At 42.8% G+C, this 19,316-nt stretch overlaps 1 protein-coding gene across 2 annotated transcripts; it reads left to right on the plus strand.

The window, feature by feature from the left end:
* The first annotated feature begins 1,636 nt into the window (after positions 1-1,636).
* Positions 1,637-19,081, plus strand: LOC106607999 (hydroperoxide isomerase ALOXE3). 2 transcript variants are annotated; one of them, XM_014205589.3, is made up of 15 exons: positions 1,637-1,947; positions 2,466-2,630; positions 13,958-14,162; positions 14,268-14,349; positions 14,479-14,601; positions 14,928-15,031; positions 15,146-15,318; positions 15,797-15,940; positions 16,206-16,409; positions 16,572-16,658; positions 16,749-16,915; positions 17,040-17,161; positions 17,264-17,364; positions 17,551-17,721; positions 17,909-19,081. In XM_014205589.3, exons 2-15 carry the CDS (start codon positions 2,484-2,486, stop codon positions 18,086-18,088), a joined length of 2,010 nt encoding a protein of 669 aa, XP_014061064.1. In that variant the 5' UTR covers positions 1,637-1,947; positions 2,466-2,483; the 3' UTR covers positions 18,089-19,081. The 2 variants fall into 2 exon arrangements, with proteins under 2 accessions (XP_014061064.1, XP_014061063.1); XM_014205588.3 differs by having other exon boundaries at positions 1,639-2,050.
* The last annotated feature ends 235 nt before the right edge of the window (positions 19,082-19,316 follow it).

Consider the following 19,316-nt stretch of genomic DNA (forward strand, 5'->3'; position numbering starts at 1 on the left):
TGGAGTCAATATGGGCCAGCATCCCTGTGGAACGCTTGACACCTTGCAGAGTCCATGCCCCAACGAATTGATTCTGTTCTGAGGGCAAAAGGGGGTGCAACTCAATATTAGGAAGGTGTTCCTAATGTTTTGTACACTCAGTGTATATATATATATATATATATATATATATATATATATATATATATATATATATATATATATATATATATATATACTGTATATATATACTGTATATACTGTATATACTGTATATATATATATATATATATATATATATATATACTGTAAGCCTATTGCAAATGGAAGCTAATGTAATACAAGTAGGTTAGTGATTTTATTTATATATATATATATATATATATATATATAAATATATATAAATAAAATCACTAACCTACTTGTATTACATTAGCTTCCATTTTCAATAGGCTTACAGTCCTTAAAGGTATAGTTCACCCAAATGACAAAAATGACACTTTGGTTTCCTTACCCTGTAAGCAGTTATGACAGTAATCCATGCTTTGTTTTAGTTTCCCTGAAACTGTTTGTGGCACAGATTTCATTCAAGTCATGGGACCAATGTTAGCATTTTTTGCGCATCATGTCTAAATCATCCAAAAGTATCTCAAATGAATTGTGAAGCTCCACAAAGTCACTGTTTTGAACATGATGTGTGAAAAATGCTAATTTCGGTCCCATGACTGGAATGGGATTTGTCCCATTAGCATGTGGAAACATGTACTGCCAAGGACACTAAACTAGAGCATGGATTTCTGTCATAACTTGCCCATAGACTGCTAACAGGGTAAGGAAACCTATCCCTAAGGACTGTAGCCTGCTGTAGTGTGCTTGTCCTCTTGCTCAGTTGTGCTGCAGGGCCTCCCACTCCTCTTTCTATTCTGTTTAGAGCCAGTTTGCACTGTTCTGTGAAGGGAGTAGTACACAGCGTTGTACAAGATCTTCAGTTTCTTGGCAATTTCTGGCATGGAATAGCCTTCATTTCTCAGAACAAGAATAGACTGACGAGTTTGAGAAGAAAGGTCTTTGTTTCTGGCCATTTTGATTCTGTAATCGAACCCACAAATGCTGATGCTCCAAATACTCAACTAGTCTAAAGAAGGCCAGTTTTATTGCTTATTTAATCAGAACAACAGTTTTCAGCTGTGCTAACATAATTGCAAAAGGGTTTTCTAATGATCAATTTGGCTTTTAAAATTATAAACTTGGATTATCTAACACAACGTGCCTTTGGAACACGGGAGTGATGGTTGCTGATAATGGGCCTCTGTATGCCTATGTAGATATTCCATCAAAAATCTGCAGTTTCCAGCTACAATTGTCATTTTCAACATTAACAATGTCTACACTGTATTTCTGATCAATTTGATGTTATTTTAATGGACAATTTTTTGGCATTTCTTTCAAAAACACGGACATTTCTAAGTGACCCCAAACTTTTGAATGGTAGTGTAATTGTTTCATGATGCTTGCACAAGCCCCTGTTGAGGATTTACCCACCAGCATTAAGTGACAACAGCAGGCTAGGAAAGGAAACTGAACACCATTATTTAAAGCATTCTCTAACACAACTCACTTGCCCAGACAAGAAGAAGTTGTTTCTGCAAGACGTAAAACCCTTGGAAATACTGGAATAGGGGAAGGACACATCCCCAAAGGGATTTGGCGGTACCCATCTTTACATGCTGTATTGGTGATGAGCTCAATATGCATTGTTTTTCTGTTCTGGTCTTGGTGATATGCTGCATTCTGGATTTAAAAATAGATGGATTGTTGATTGTTTGTACATTATCAACATTTGCACACAAAATCCGCTGGTTCTAACCGAAGAACCTGTTAGACCAATGCGGGCTGCTGGTTCTAACTGAGGAACCTGTTTGACCAAGGGGATCCGCTGGTTCTAACCGAGGAACCTGTTAGACCAAGGTGAGGGGGCAGCCCTTAAAATACAGTACAGGTAACCAGTGAGACAAAGTCCATACAGAGAGAGAGGGAGAGAGAGACTCCATAATCTACATTCGTTTATAAGGTATGCTGACTTTAAAATATTGCATATTGCCAAAAGCTTGTATGTAGAACTGTACCATAGGCCAGTGGTTCTCAAACTTCTCCTGAGGACCGACAACCATCCCATGTATTTGATCTACTCCAGAGCTAACACATCTGATTCAAATTGTCAAGTTATTATCAAGCCCTTGACTAAGTGAGTTAGGTGAGCTAGTTCAGGGCTACAATAAAATTGTGAAATATCTGGGGGTTCCAAGAATGTCTTCATTTGGATATTATCTAGAAAACAATGCTTGTGGTATCCTCTATAGCAAAAATCACAAATTCCAGTATCTCAGAAAATATTGTAACCATTATATTGTTTGGCAAAAAGTGTTTATTGCATTGAACGATATAACCCCTTTGTCTGTGTTAAGTATTTTTTTGGCCTTTTCCAGTTTTCCCGTTGGCTCACCATGGTTGAATACAAAGTAAAGGTGACTACAGGGGACGCTCTGTTCTCTGGCTCATCTGACTACATTTATGTCACACTGATTGGAACAGAGGGGAAAAGTGAGCGCACTAACCTTGACAACTATGGCCTAGATTTCATGACTCAGATGGTAAGTTACCAGTGAGCAATGAGGGGAAATGCTTAAAGCTGCAATATGTAACTTTTTGGCAAACCTGACCAAATTCACATAAAAATGTAAGTTATAAATCTGTCATTCTCATTGAAAGCAAGTCTAAGAAGCGGTAGATCTGTTCCATATGCGCTATTTCTATGCTTCCCGTTCTTAAGTTTAGTTTTTGCCTCTTTTACTTTGTGTTGTACACCAGCTTAAAAAGGCTGAAATACTATATTTTTGGTTTAGACAGTACAATGATTCTCTACATTATCTATGTTTATTTTTTCACATAAACTTAAATTAGGTGAACTATTAGAATTTTAGCAACCAGGAAATGGATAGCAATTTATGCGTAGTGCACCTTTAATATAGTTAATGAATAAATATTTTATAATAAAGTATCAATTAATTGATTAATAATAATGTATCCCCTCAAAACAAAATGTTATATACACACAGTACCAGTACCAGTCAAAATGATTCTATATGTGTTATTTCATAGTTTTGTTGTCTTCAGTATTATTCTACAATGTAGAAAATAGTAAAAATAAAGAAAAACCTTTGAATGAGTAGGTGTGTCCAAAGTTTGACTGGTACTCTATATACAGTGCATTCTGAAAGTATTCAGACCCCATCACGTTTTCCACATTTTATTACATTACAGCCTTATTCTAAAATATATATATTTTTATATTCTCATCATGTCACGTCCTGGCCAGTATATAAAGTTAATTGTTTTGTAGTTTGGTCAGGGCGTGGCAGAGGGTATTTGTTTTATGTGGTTCGGGGTGGTGTGTTTGTGTAAAGGGTGTTTGATTTAGTATTTCCGGGTTTTGGTTTATGTTTAGTTAATTCTATGGTTAGTCTAGTGTGTGTGTTTCTATGTTTGGTTAATTGGGGTTGGGACTCTCAGTTGAAGGCAGGTGTTGTCTATCTGCTTTTGATTGAGAGTCCCATATATTAGGGAGTGTTTGTATGTGTTATTGGTGGGTGATTGTTCTGTGTTGAGCCTATGCTAGCCAGACTGTTTGTAGTTGTTCGTTCGTTCTTTTGTTTTGTGATTTTTGTACGTTCATTTTTTGAAGTTAATAAATTCTCAAGATGAGCATACACGTACCTGCTGCGTATTGGTCCACATTTTCCGATGACGATTTCGTTATATCATCAGAGGACGAAGACAGCCGTGACAGAATCACCCACCACCAAAGGACCAAGCAGCAGAGGAAGGAGCAGACGGAGTTCGAGTTGGACTGGCGGGAGAAGTGGACTTGGGAGGAAGTTCTGGACGGGGCCGGACCCTGGCATCAGGCTGGGGATTATCGCCGCCCGCAGTGGGAAATTGAGGCAGCCAAGGCAGAGAGGCGGTGGTACGAGGCCAGAGTGGACGCGCTGATGGAGAAGCACGAGAGGCACCCCCAAGAAAATTTTTTGGGGGGGCACACGGGTAGTTTGGCTAGGCGTAAGAAGAGCCGGAAGCCAGCTACCCGTGGTTAAATGGAGGAGCGTATGGGGTGGAGAGCGCTATGTTTCGCTGAGGAGCGCACTATCTCACCCATACGCACGCACAGTCCGGTGCGCGTTATTCCAGCCCCTCGCAGGTGCCGTGCTAGGGCGGGCATCCAGCCTGGTAGGAGGATGCCTGCGCAGCGCATCTGGTCGCCGGTACGCCTCCGAGGACCAGGCTACCCAACTCCCGCTCTACGCACGGCTACCATCAGGCCCCTGCACAGCCCAGTCTGCCCTGTACGAGCACCCCGCTCGTACAGGGCTACTAGTTCCATCCAGCCAAGGCGGGTTGTGCAGGAGGTAAGATCTAGACCGGCCGTGCGCCTCCATAGCCCTGGGTTTCCAGCTCCTGTCTCTCGTGCGGACCCGGAAGTGCGTCCACCCAGTCCGACTCGTCCTGTTCCCGCTCCCCGCACTAAACTGCAAGTGCGTAAACCCAGCCTCGCCAGTCAACAGTCATCATCAGAGCTGCCCGCCAGTCAACAGTCATCATCAGAGCTGCCCGCCAGTCAACAGTCGTCGGAGCTGCCCGTCAGTCAACAGTCGTCGGAGCTGCCCGTCAGTCAACAGTCGTCGGAGCTGCCCGTCAGTCAACAGTCGTCGGAGCTGCCCGTCAGTCAACAGTCGTCGGAGCTGCCCGTCAGTCAACAGTCGTCGGAGCTGCCCGTCAGTCAACAGTTGTCGGAGCTGCCCGTCAGTCAACAGTCGCCGGAGTGGTCAGACTGCGCTGAACTGCCGGAGTGGTCAGACTGCGCTGAACTGCCGGAGTGGCCAGACTGCGCTGAACTGCCGGAGTGGCCAGACTGCGCTGAACCGCCGGAGTGGCCAGACTGCGCTGAACCGCCGGAGTGGCCAGACTGCGCTGAACCGCCGGAGTGGCCAGACTGCGCTGAACCGCCGGAGTGGCCAGACTGCCCTGAACCGCCGGAGTGGCCAGACTGCCCTGAACCGCCGGAGTGGCCAGACTGCCCTGAACCGCCGGAGTGGCCAGACTGCCCTGAACCGCCGGAGTGGCCAGACTGCCCTGAACCGCCGGAGTGGCCAGACTGCCCTGAACCGCCGGAGTGGCCAGACTGCCCTGAACCGCCGGAGTGGCCAGACTGCCCTGAACTGCCGGAGTGGCCAGACTGCCCAGACGGTCCCGAGTTGCCAGACTGTCCGACGGTCCCGAGTTGCCAGACTGTCCGACTGTCCCGAGTTGCCAGACTGCCCAGACTGTCCCGAGTTGCCAGACTGCCCAGACTGTTCCGAGTTGCCAGACTGCCCAGACTGTCCCGAGCTGCCAGACTGCCCAGACTGTCCCGAGCTGCCAGACTGCCCAGACTGTCCCGAGCTGCCAGACTGCCCAGACAGCCTGGAACGGCCTGAGCCGGAGCCACCTCCAAAAAATAGGTGGGTTGGGGAGGGGGGGTGTAGCACAGTGCCGCCCTCCCTTCCCTCCCTTTAGTAAGGGGGAATTTTTCTTTTGGGTATTGTTTGGGGTTATTTTTTTTTTGTTAAGGTGTTTCCGGGGTAGCACCTTTAAGGGGGGGGGTACTGTCACGTCCTGGCCAGTATATAAAGTTAATTGTTTTGTAGTTTGGTCAGGGCGTGGCAGAGGGTATTTGTTTTATGTGGTTCGGGGTGGTGTGTTTGTGTAAAGGGTGTTTGATTTAGTATTTCCGGGTTTTGGTTTATGTTTAGTTAATTCTATGGTTAGTCTAGTGTGTGTGTTTCTATGTTTGGTTGATTGGGGTTGGGACTCTCAGTTGAAGGCAGGTGTTGTCTATCTGCCTTTGATTGAGAATCCCATATATTAGGGTGTGTTTGTATGTGTTATTGGTGGGTGATTGTTCTGTGTTGAGCCTATGCTAGCCAGACTGTTTGTAGTTGTTCGTTCGTTCTTTTGTTTTGTGATTTTTGTACGTTCATTTTTTGAAGTTAATAAATTCTCAAGATGAGCATACACGTACCTGCTGCGTATTGGTCCACATTTTCCGATGACGATTTCGTTATATCATCAGAGGACGAAGATAGCCGTGACACATCAATCTACACACAATACCACATAATGATTACGTGAAAACAGTTTTTTAGACATTTTTGCAAATACCTGATTTACATAAGTATTCAGACACTTTACTTAAAACTTTGTTGAAGCACCTTTGTCAGCGATTACAGCCTCGAGTCTTATTGGGTATGATACTACAAGCTTGGCACACCTGTATTTGTGGAGTTTCTCCCCTTATTCTCTGCAAATCCTCTCAAGGTGGGGCAGCAGGTAGCCTAGTGGTTAGAGCGTTGGACTAGTAACTGAAAGGTTGCAAGATCAAAAATCTGTCGTTCTGCCCCTGAACAAGGCAGTTAACCCACTGTTCCTAGGCCGTCATTGAAAATAAGAATTTGTTCTTAACTGACTTGCCTAGTTAAATAAAGGTAAAATAAAAATAAATTTAAAAAAGCTCTGTCAGGTTGGATGGGGAGCGTCGCTGCACAACTATTTTAAGGTCTCTCCAGAGATGTTAGATCGGGTTCAAGTCCGGGCTCTGGCTGGGCAACTCAAGGACATTCAGAGACTTGTCCCGAAGCCACTCATGCGTTGTCTTGGCTGTGTACTTAGGGTCGTTGTCCTGTTGGAAGGTGAACCATCGCCCCAGTCTAAGGTCCTGAGCGCTCTGGAGTAGAGGTTGACCGATTAATTAGGGCCGATTTCAAGTTTTTATAACAATCGGTAATCTGCATTTTTGGACGCAGATTATGTCCGATTACGTTGCACTCCACGAGGAGACCACCTGTTACGGGAGTGCAGCAAGGAGCCAAGGTAAGTTGCTAGCTAGCATTAAACTTATCTTATAAAAAACAATCAATCTTAACATAATCACTAGTTAACTACACATGGTTGATGATATTACTAGATTAACTAGCTTGTCCTGCGTTGCAAATAATCAATGCGGTGCCTGTTAAGTTATCATCGAATCATAGCCTACTTCGCCAAACGAGTGATGATTTAACAAGCGCATTCGAGAAAAAAGCACTGTCGTTGCACCAATATACCTAACCATAAACATCAATGCCTTTCTTAAAATCAATACACAAGTATATTTTTTTAAACCTGCATATTTAGTTTAAAGAAATTCATGTTAGCAGGTAATATTAACTAGGGAAATTGTGTCCCTTCTCTTGGGTTCTGTGCAAGCAGAGTCAGGGTATATGCAACAGTTTGGGCCACCTGGCTTGTTGCGAACTGTGTGAAGACCATTTCTTCCTAACAAAGATCGTAATTATTTTTCCAGAATTTTACATAATTATGACATAACATTGAAGGTTGTGCAATGTAACAGCATAATTTAGACTTATGGATGCCACCCGTTTGATAAAATACGGAACGGTTTCGTAATTCACTGAAAGAAGAAACGTTTTGTTTTCGAAATGATAGTTTCCGGATTTGACCATATTAATGACCTAAGGCTCGTATTTCTGTGTGTTTATTATATTATAATTAAGTCTATGATTTGATATTTGATAGAGCAGTCTGACTGAGCGGTGGTAGGCAGCAGCAGGCTCTTAAGCATTCATTCAAAACAGCACTTTCCTGCGTTTGCCAGCAGCTCTTCGCAATGCTTGAAGCACAGCGCTGTTTATGAATTCAAGCCTAGCAAATTAAATCAAAGTTTATTTGTCATGTGCGCCGAACACCTTACAGTGAAATGCTTACTCTAACCAATAGTGTAGGCTCTAACCAATAGTGCAAAAAAGGTATTAGGTGAACAATAGGTAAGTAAAGAATTAAAAACAACAGTAGAAAGACAGTGAAAAACAGTAGCGAGGCTATATACAGTAACGAGGCTATAAAAGTAGCGAGGCTACATACAGACACTGGTTAGTCAGGCTGATTGAGGTAGTATGTACATGTAGATATGGTTAAAGTGACAATGCATATATGATGAACAGAGAGTAGCAGTAGCGTAAAGAGGGGTTGGTGGGTGGCGGGACAAAATGCAGATAGCCCGGTTAGCCAATGTGCGGGAGCACTGGTTGGTCGGGCCAATTGAGGTAGTATGTACATATGTACATGAATGTATAGTTAAGTGACTATGCATATATGATAAACAGAGAGTAGTAGCAGCGTAAAAGAGGGGTTGGGGGGCACACAATGCAAATTGTCCGGGTAGCCATTTGATTACCTATTCAGGAGTGGCTTGGGGGTAAAAACTGTTAAGAAGCCTTTTTGTCCTAGACTTGGCACTCCGGTACTGCTTGCCATGCGGTAGTAGAGAGAACAGTCTATGACTGGGGTGGCTGTGGTCTTTGACCATTTTTAGGGCCTTCCTCTGACACCGCCTGGCAGCTTAGCCCCAGTGATGTGCTGGGCTGTACGCATTACCCTCTGAAGTGCCCTGCAGTCGGAGGCCGAGCAATTGCCGTACCAGGCAGTGATGCAACCAGTCAGGATGCTCTCGATGTTGCAGCTGTAGAACCTTTTGAGGATCTCAGGACCCATGCCAAATCTTTTTATTTTCCTGAGGGGGAATGGGCTTTGTCGTGCCCTCTCCACGACTGTCTTGGTGTGTTTGGACCATTCTAGTTTGTTGGTGATGTGGACAACAAGGAACTTGAAGCTCTCAACCTGCTCCACTACAGCCCCGTCGATGAGAATGGGGGCGTGCTCGGTCCTCCTTTTCCTGTAGTCCACAATTTTCTCCTTAGTCTTGATCACGTTGAGGGATAGGTTGTTATTCTGGCACCACCCGGCCAGGTCTCTGACCTCCTCCCTATAGGCTGTCTCGTTGTTGTCGGTGATCAGGCCTACCTATCAACTCCCGAGATTAGGCTGGCAATACTATAGTGCCTATAAGAACATCCAATAGTCAAAGGTATATGAAATACAAATGGTATAGAGAGAGATAGTCCTATAATTCCTATAATAACTACAACCTTAAACTTCTTAACTGGGAATATTGAAGACTCGTGTTAAAAGGAACCACCAGCTTTCATATGTTCTCATGTTCTGAGCAAGGAACTTAAACGTTAGCTTTTTTTACATGGCACATATTCCACTTTTACTTTCTTCTCCGACACTGTATTTTTGCATTATTTAAACCAAATTGAACATGTTTCAATATTTATTTGAGACTAAATAGATTTTTATTTATGTATTATATTAAGTTAAAATAAAATTGTTCATTCAGCATTGTTGTAATTGTCATTATACTCAAATATATATATATATAATATATAAATCGGCAAATTAATTGGTATCGGCTTTTTTTGGTCCTCCAATAATCAGTATTGGTATCGGTGCTGAAAAATCATAATTGGTCTACCTCTACTCTGGAGTCTCCCAGTCCCTGCCGCTGAAAAACATCCCCACAGCATGATTCTGCCACCACCATGCTTCACCGTAGGGATGCTTGCAGGTTTTCTCCAGATGTGGCGCTTGGCATTCAGGCAAAAGAGCTCAATCTTGGTTTCATCAGACCAGAGAATCTTGTTTCTCATTGTCTGAGAGTCCTTTATTGCCTTTTGGCAAACTCCAAGCGTGGCTTCCGTCTGGCCACTCTATCATAAAGGCCTGATTTGTGTAGTGCGTCAGAGAATCTGGATGGTACTCCCATCTCCACAGAGGAACTCTGGAGCTCTGTCAGAGTGACCATCGCATTGTTGGTCACCTCCCTGACCAAAGCCCTTCTCCCCCATTTGCTCAGTTTGGCCGGGCGGTCAGCTCTATGAAGAGTCTTGATGGTTCCAAACTTAATCTATTTAAGAATGATGGAGGCCACTGTGTTCTTGGGGACTTTTAATGCTGCAGACATTTTTTTGGTACCCTTCCCCAGATCAGTGTCTAGACACAGTCCTGTCTCGGAGCTCTACTAGCAATTCCTTCGACCTCATGGCTTGGTTTTTTCTCTGACATGCACTGTCAACTGTGTGCTTTTCCAAATCATGTCCAATCAATTGAATTTACCACAGGTGGAGTCCAATCAAGTTGTAAAAACATCAAGGATGATCAATGGAAACAGGATGTACCTGAGCTCAATTTCGAGACTCATAGCAAAGGGTCTGAATACTTACACTACCGTTCAAAAGTTTGGGGTCACTTACAAATGTCCTTGTTTTTGAAAGAAAAGCACATTTATTTGCCCATTAAAATAACATCAAATTGATCAGAAATACTGTAAAGACATTGTTAATGTTGTAAATGATTTGTCACGTTCGTTGTACAAAGGAGACCAAGGCGTAGCGTGTGTATCGTTCCACATTTTATTTAAACTGTGAAACTATGCAAGACATACAAATAAACTACTAAACAAAATAACAAACCGTGACGAAGAGGTGCAACATACACTACCTCAAAATAATCTCCCACAAACCCAGGTGGAAAAAACAACTACTAAATATGATCCCCAATTAGACACAACGATGCCCAGCTGCCTCTAATTGGAGATCATCCCCCCAAAAAACAAGATAGAAAAACAGAAACTAGAACCACACAACATAGAAAATATACAGTGAGGGAAAAAAGTATTTGATCCCCTGCTGATTTTGTACGTTTGCCCACTGACAAAGAAATGATCATTCTATAATTTTAATGGTAGGTTTATTGAGAGTGAGAGACAGAATAACAACAAAAAAATCCAGAAAAACGCATGTCAAAAATTTTATAAAATGATTTGTATTTTAATGAGGGAAATAAGTATTTGACCCCTCTGCAAAACATGACTTGAACCCTTGTTGGCAATCACAGAGGTCAGACGTTTCTTGTAGTTGGCCACCAGGTTTGCACACATCTCAGGAGGGATTTTGTCCCACTCCTCTTTGCAGATCTTCTCCAAGTCATTAAGGTTTCGAGGCTGACGTTTGGCAACTCGAACCTTCAGCTCCCTCCACAGATTTTCTATGGGATTAAGGTCTGGAGACTGACTAGGCCACTCCAGGACCTTAATGTGCTTCTTCTTGAGCCACTCCTTTGTTGCCTTGGCCGTGTGTTTTGTGTCATTGTCATGCTGGAATACCCATCCACGACCCATTTTCAATGCCCTGGCTGAGGGAAGGAGGTACTCACCCAAGATTTGACGGTACATGGCCCCGTCCATCGTCCCTTTGATGCGGTGAAGTTGTCCTGTCCCCTTAGCAGAAAAACACCCCCAAAGCATAATGTTTCCACCTCAATGTTTGACGGTGGGGATGGTGTTCTTGGGGTCATAGGCAGCATTCCTCTTCCTCCAAACACGGCGAGTTGAGTTGATGCCAAAGAGCTCCATTTTGGTCTCATCTGACCACAACACCTTCACCCAGTTGTCCTCTGAACCATTCAGATGTTCTTTGGCAAACTTCAGACGGGCATGTATATGTGCTTTCTTGAGCAGGGGGACCTTGCGGGCGCTGCAGGATTTCAGTCCTTCACGACGTAGTGTGTTACCAATTGTTTTCTTGGTGACTATGGTCCCAGCTGCCTTGAGATCATTGACAAGATCCTCCCGTGTAGTTCTGGGCTGATTCCTCACCGTTCTCATGATCATTGCAACTCCACGAGGTGAGATCTTGCATGGAGCCCCAGGCCGAGGGAGATTGACAGTTCTTTTGTGTTTCTTCCATTTGCGAATATCGCACCAACTGTTGTCACCTTCTCACCAAGCTGCTTGGTGATGGTCTTGTAGCCCATTCCAGCCTTGTGTAGGTCTACAATCTTGTCCCTGACATCCTTGGAGAGCTCTTTGGTCTTGGTCATGGTGGAGAGTTTGGAATCTGATTGATTGATTGCTTCTGTGGACAGGTGTCTTTTATACAGGTAACGAACTGAGATTAGGAGCACTCCCTTTAAGAGTTGGAAACAGCTGATTTTTAATGGAATATCTACATAGGCGTACAGAGGCCCATTATCAGCAACCATCACTCCTGTGTTTCAATGGCACGTTGTGTTAGCTAATCAAAGTTGATCATTTTAAAAGGCTAATTGATCATTAGAAAACCCTTTTGCAATTATGTTAGCACAGCTGAAAACTGTTGTGCTGATTAAATGAGCAATAAAAGGTTAGTGTATGTAAATACGTTTTTTCTGCAAACATTTCTTAAAACCTGTTTTCACTTTGTCATTATGGGGTATTGTGTGTAGATTGATGAGCAAGATGTTGTATTTAATCCATTTTAGAATAAGGCTGTAATGCAACAAAATGTGGAAAAAGTCAAGGGGTCTGAATACTTTCCGAATGCACTGTATATATATTTACATATTTTGTGTTTTTTATCAATAGATACAGTGGATAAATGATTGAGATGAGGAGAGAATGGAACATTGAATGGAACACAGTATCAAATCAAATTTATTTATATAGCCCTTCTTACATCAGCTGATATCTCAAAGTGCTGTACAGAAACCCAGCCTAAAACCCCAAACAGCAAGCAATTCAGGTGTAGAAGCACGGTGGCTAGGAAAAACTCCCTAGAAAGGCCAAAACCTAGGAAGAAACCTAGAGAGGAACCAGGCTATGAGGGGTGGCCAGTCCTCTTCTGGCTGTGCCGGGTGGAGATTATAACAGAACATGGCCAAGATGTTCAAATGTTCATAAATGACCAGCATGGTCAAATAATAATAATCACAGTAGTTGTCGAGGGTGCAACAGGTCAGCACCTCAGGAGTAAATGTCAGTTGGCTTTTCATAGCTGATCACTGAGAGTCTCTCTACCGCTCCTGCTGTCTCTAGAGAGTTGAAAACAGCAGGTCTGGGACAGGTAGCACGTCCGGTGCAGGTCAGGGTTCCATAGCCGCAGGCAGAATAGTTGAAATTGGAGCAGCAGCACGGCCAGTTGGACTGGGGACAGCAAGGAGTCATCATGCCAGGTAGTCCTGAGGCATAGTCCTAGGGCTCAGTTCCTCCAAGAGAAAGAAAGAAAGAAAGAATTAGAGAGAGCATACTTAAATTCACACAGGACACCGGATAAGACAGGAGAAATACTCCAGATATAACAGACTGGAACATAGAATGGAACATATAATGGAAAGAATGGAACATAGAATGGAACATATAATGGAAAGAATGGAACATAGAATGGAAAGAATGGAACCTAGAATGGAATATATAATGGAAAGAATGGAACATATAATGGAACATATAATGGAAAGAATGGAACATAGAATGGAAAGAATGGAACCTAGAATGGAACATATAATGGAAAGAATGGAACCTAGAATGGAACATATAATGGAAAGAATGGAACATAGAATGGAAAGAATGGAACATAGAATGGAACATATAATGGAAAGAATGGAACCTAGAATGGAACATATAATGGAAAGAATGGAACATAGAATGGAAAGAATGGAACATAGAATGGAACATATAATGGAAAGAATGGAACCTAGAATGGAACATATAATGGAAAGAATGGAACCTAGAATGGAACATATAATGGAAAGAATGGAACATAGAATGGAAAGTTGTGCAGTCTGTGTTTCAACCCATGCCTCCAGGAGTAATGTGTTGTTTTGGGGCGGCAGTGCTACCATCAGCACCGGACACATTCTAGGGATATTTACATGTGAATAGATATTTTGAAGTGATCTTATCTTGAGGTGCTATGGCTTATCTTTGAGGACCAGCAGAACCAGTTTACACTGCTCACTGGTTTCTCTTTTAAGAACATTCGTTTGTCCAGATTGTTAAAAAAAACACTTAAAATCCTTTCTGTCAACTTACCTGTATATGTCCTTATCTGTACATTACCCCCTAAACATTCCATTTCATGTTTAGGGGATAATCATAATGAATGTGATCTTGCTCATCAGCCCAAGCATGTAGCTAGCTATTCAACACCCTGTACTTCTCCATTCTCTACAGACAGGGACCTACACTGTGACCACCCCCTCAACTCTGGGGCGCCTCCTCCTGGTCAAGCTGGAGAAAGAGCAGTACCTGTTCCTGCCGGAAAATGAGTGGTTCTGCTCCAAGGTTATCGTGACGACACCTGAGGGTGACGTAATCCTCTTCCCTTGTTACAGATGGGTGTCCAGAGGGGAAGTTGTGGAGCTGAGAGGAGGAAAAGGTGTGGCCTGAATCAGCATTTGTTCCGAGGAAACTCTAATGTTATTTATAATCCTGCTGCTACGACAAGTGTGTAATACATCTTGTCTTCCTCTCCACTTCGCAGCCAGGAAGATTTTTGAGGATGAGCTCCCTCTACTGGTGGACCATCGTAAAAAGGAGCTGGCGATTCACAAGAAACTGTTCCAGTGAGTGTTTTTACCAGTTGTTTTTGTACGACTGTCTACAGCTCAACACACAGCTGACAACAGTCAGTCAACTTGTCTGTACAACACTTTTAGATTGATTGTGTGTGTGTCTTCTTGTCTCACCGTTAGGTGGATTGTGTATGCCGAGGGAGTCCCCCACATCAATAACGCCACTGAACTCTCAGGCCTCCCTTCTGAAGTAAAATTTTCTTTCTCCAAAATGTCAGAGTTTATCTACACCAAAGCCGCAGCGTAAGTTCAAAGCAGACGGCACACCTAAAGCAGTTTAAATTCAGAAAACAGTACCAGTGTAACATACTGTATGTTCGACAGAGGAGGCTGGTGAGGGGAGGATAGCTCATAATAATGGCTGAAATGTAGTGAATGGAATGGTATCAAACATATGGAAACCAGGTGTTTGATGTGTTTGATTCATTCCATTCCAGCCATTACTATGAGCCCATTCTTTGATTTTAAGTGCCACCGCTGATGCTCATCCAGATGCACAGAACCTTTCCTATGACTGTGAGGGAATAAGCATGGCCTATAACCTGTCTCTTCCCATCTGCCCCTACCAGTATAGCTGAGCTCAAACTGAAATGCCTGGTGGACTCCACCGAGCAGTGGAAAGACCTGAAAGACCTGAAAACTGTTTTCTGGAATAATAGAACACCCATTTCAGGTAAGAGACCTGATCCATTGAATTGTATATCAAATATAAGGGTCATTTTGAGATATCAGTAAAAAGTAACTCCTACAAAAATAAGGGATTTTTTTTAAAATTCCTCCCTTCTAGAGTATGTTTCTGTGCACTGGACGGAGGATGACTTTTTTGGGTCCCAGTTTCTGAATGGAACCAACCCCAATGTGATCCAGCGCTGCACAACGCTTCCCTCCAACTTCCCCGTCACAGATAAGATGGTACAGCCCTTCCTGAAGGACGGGAGTTCCCTGGCGACGGAGATGAAGGTATGAATTATGAACAGTTAGATTGTAAGTAATCTTGCAACTCTGAAGTGGGATGTGATGTTCCCTAAGGTTCAGTGCTTGGATCCCTTCTGTTCACTTTATACATGCTACCCTTTTGTAACATCATCCGTGAACATCCGTTCTTTTTTTTCTTTGTCATGTTATAGCATGAGCTACTGCTTAACTACCCACAGGGAACAGACGTCAGTTCAACTTCTACTTTTGATTTACATTTGGTTGAGTTGTCAACTAACGTGAAATCAACAAACAATTTCACCATGTCATTGGATTTAAGTTGCAAGTTGGGTGAAAAAATACAAAAATACCCTATGTTGATGACTTTTCACGTTGGTTCAGTGTCATCCTACAGAATATTTTTGTTGAAACAACATTTATTCAACCAGTTTTTGGCCAGTGGGTACTTTAAATTCCATGTTCCCACAAAGTCTTTAACATCTGTTTTCTTTCCTCCCTACAGGAAGGAAACATATTCCTTTGCGACTACAAGAGGCTTGAGGGTGTGCCAACCCGTGTGGTCAATGGTAAACCATTGTCCCTCACAGCTGCCCTCTGCCTGTTCTACAAGAACCCAGAGGACAAACTGCTGCCTATCGCCATCCAGGTACAGTACACATACCTGGAAACAGGGGCAGATGTTACAATGTTGCAAATGCTTAGTAAATATGTTCCTCAGAAGTGATGATTACTTCTGACCTCTGGGTTTCTCTGTTCTGGTCCTGTATGGCTCAGTTGGTAGCGCGTGGCGCTTGCACCGCCAGGGTTGTGGGTTCAATTCCCAGGGCCACCCATATGTGAAATGTATGCACACATGACTGTAAGTCACTTTGGATAAAAGTGTCTGCTAAATGGTATGTATTATCTCACAGCTGGAGCAGCAGCCCTCTCAGCAGAACCCTATATTTCTGCCTAGCGACTCGACGCACGACTGGCTGCTAGCCAAGATCTTTGTGAGGAACGCAGATTTCTCCGAGTTCCAGATCAGCTACCATCTACTGGGCACTCATTTACTGGCAGAGGCCTTCACTATGGCAACCTTCCGGAGCCTTCCTATCGTGCACCCTCTCCACAAGGTATGACAACCTGACACAGACTGGGGACCCACCAAACAATGAAGAGCAAGAAAATGCATTTTATAGTCCCTGAGCTGTAAATTCAGTCATGAAACAAATTGTTCACCTTCTCTTTGCTTATTTTTCTTTTGTTGTTTCTATTTCTCCTCTGTTTCTGCATAGTTGCTGATACCCCACTTCCGTTACACCCTGCAGATCAACCTTCTTGCGCGAAAAAGACTGATTAGTCCTAATGGACCCTTAGCAAATGTACGTACCTTAAATGCACTGATTCAGCCGATACAATTCCATGTTTACCACTTGGCGTGCTGTATTGACGTAAACTTTTCCTTTCTTTAGGGTGCTATGGGACTGGAGGGGTTGAAGGAACTCTTGAAAAGGGCACACTCAGAAATCACCTACAGCTCCCTCTGTCTGCCGGAGAACATTGTTGCACGAGGACTGGAGTCCATCCCCAACTTCTACTACAGGGAGGACGGCCTGAAGCTGTGGAACATCATCAACAGGTGGAGCTATGGCTACACTGATGGACGTATCAGTAATACCTTAGTAACCTTAAAGGCCAATTAAATAATTGTATTGTAAAAATAACACAAACATAGATAAGTGCTTGATTGTTGTGATGTGAAGCTTTGTCCAGGGGATGGTGGAGCACTTCTACTCCTCTGACAGTGAAGTGTCTAGAGACTCTGAGCTTCAGGACTGGATCAACGAGATCTTCATCCATGGGTTCCTTGGAAACAAGAAGTCAGGTACGTTACTTATGAAGTATCAGTCAATAAAACCAAGAAAGCTAGACTGTTGTGACGTTTTGTATTACCTATCCTTCTCATCCACTGATGTTGCCTCCACAGGAATCCCTAAGCGATTTAACAAAGTGAAGGAAGTTGTCAAATTCATTACCATGATTATCTTCACTGTGTCAGCCCAACATTCCGCCCTCAATATGGGGCAGGTAAGTTAAGGAAGAGAGTAATTAAAGTAGTCACCTACACACTATAGAATTTCTCATCAAAAATTGAATTTAGGCTATAATCACATAGTTCATGTTTTGTTTTAATATAGCTTTGTTACTTAAACTCAAAGTTACTTATTTTGCCTTCTGACCATTGGTTTTTACAAGGATGTCTCTCTTTCCTAGTTTGACTACGGTGGTTGGGTACCCAACAACCCCCTGTTGCTGCGCAAAGCTCCTCCCACCACGAAGGGGAGATCTAGCATGAACACCATTTTGGAAGTACTGCCAAACATCGGCACTACTGTCAACAACATGGCTTCCACATGGCTGCTCAGCAAGAGATACTCAGACACAGTGAGTTTGTCCCCTAATTGTTTCACCTTGTAAGTCAAGATCCGCTATGTTTTTAGAGTCATGTCTGTAATATGGTGCAGTCACTGTTGCTTTTGACAAACCCATTCATAAATACAAGTCTGATTTGTTCACTTCTTCTAATCTAAAATATACGTCAATTAAATCATGTTTGTTCTGTCTTCCTTAGATTCCCCTTGGTACATACCCAGATCAACACTTTGATGAGGCTGTCCCCATGCAGATGATTAAGCAGTTCCAAGCAGAGTTGTCCTACCTCAGTCAATCAATCATTAAGAGGAATGCCACACTTACACTACCCTATAACTACCTGAACCCTGCCGAGATGGAGAATAGTGTATCCATATGATTGAGCTTATGCCCATATCATTGCAACCGGCTTTACCTGCTGGGCAAATCGAATGTACAACTGCACTGAGCAGGGTATTCAAATTATTACTGTTTACTTAAAGATGCAGTCTGGGATCTTAAGCACAACAAATTAATAACATATTGTACTGTTGGATTCTGAGAAAATGAAATATACTTATTCATGTCATTGAGGGAGAGAGGGTAATGTATAACTTAAATATTATATCAGGTATCTTATTGAAATATTGAGTGCAGGGAAGCAATCACATGTGGCAGGCATTGATAAGGGGAGAGAGCCATGGATTAGTGATAAAGGGGGGTCGAGGTCAGGTCAGGTCACTTTAAGGGAGAAATACAAGTTTATCACTTAGTGTCCTGCCTAGCAGTAAAGATACAATGTTTGTACAGATGTGTAGGAGGAGACTCAGCCTAGGAGTGCTTCTGTGAAAATGTTTTTGTGTAATGCAGCTGTATTGATCCTCTGGGAAGAATTCAACTTGGCTAAGCTTTCATAATGTCCGTAGAGTTTTTTACTCTGATAATTAGAATGTAACAGTACAAATTATATTGGTTGCTATACCCATTAAATGTTTGGGAGCATAGAGTGTGCGACTTTCTTTCTTTTTACGAATTGGATTCGTAACATATCATACGAATTGTACAAAACATAACATATCATCCAAAATGGATGGTGTAGTAAACAATTTGATGACGGAGTACACGAAAAATGGGACCTGTTTTGTCTTGTGAGCACCTCTTTCAAACCTACTGGCTGAAATTATACAAAGGCTCTGGAGCATCACTTCAATCATCAATGATAGCCAAAATGGATAACCAAATTGAAGATCTTGAAGGCAGCTGAAGTCCTGAAGTCACTGAGTACCACAGAGTCCTGGATTAAAGTCGCAAGAAATGGCTACCAACTTTAGAAAATGGAACTTTGCAATTTTCTTTATAAGGAATGCATTAATAAAGTGGATTACAAATGCAATTTGTCCTCTTTGTATCTCATTCCATACTGAGTAGCATTGTATTGTTAATCAGAATGCAGCCCATATTTGAGATGAATGGTGATTAAGGCCCAAGGACATTGAAGATATGGAAACTTTTGAAAGATAATCCTCATGCTATAATTTTCCCTGTCCACTTGCATGGAACCATACTCCTGTTTGATTCAGACACAGGCACACCCCCTTATGATAGTCAAATGAATGTTCAGAGAGAGA

Source organism: Salmo salar, chromosome 06 (genome assembly GCF_965601325.2).
Source record: "Salmo salar chromosome 06, fSalSal1, whole genome shotgun sequence".
Taxonomy (NCBI): Eukaryota; Metazoa; Chordata; class Actinopteri; order Salmoniformes; family Salmonidae; genus Salmo; species Salmo salar.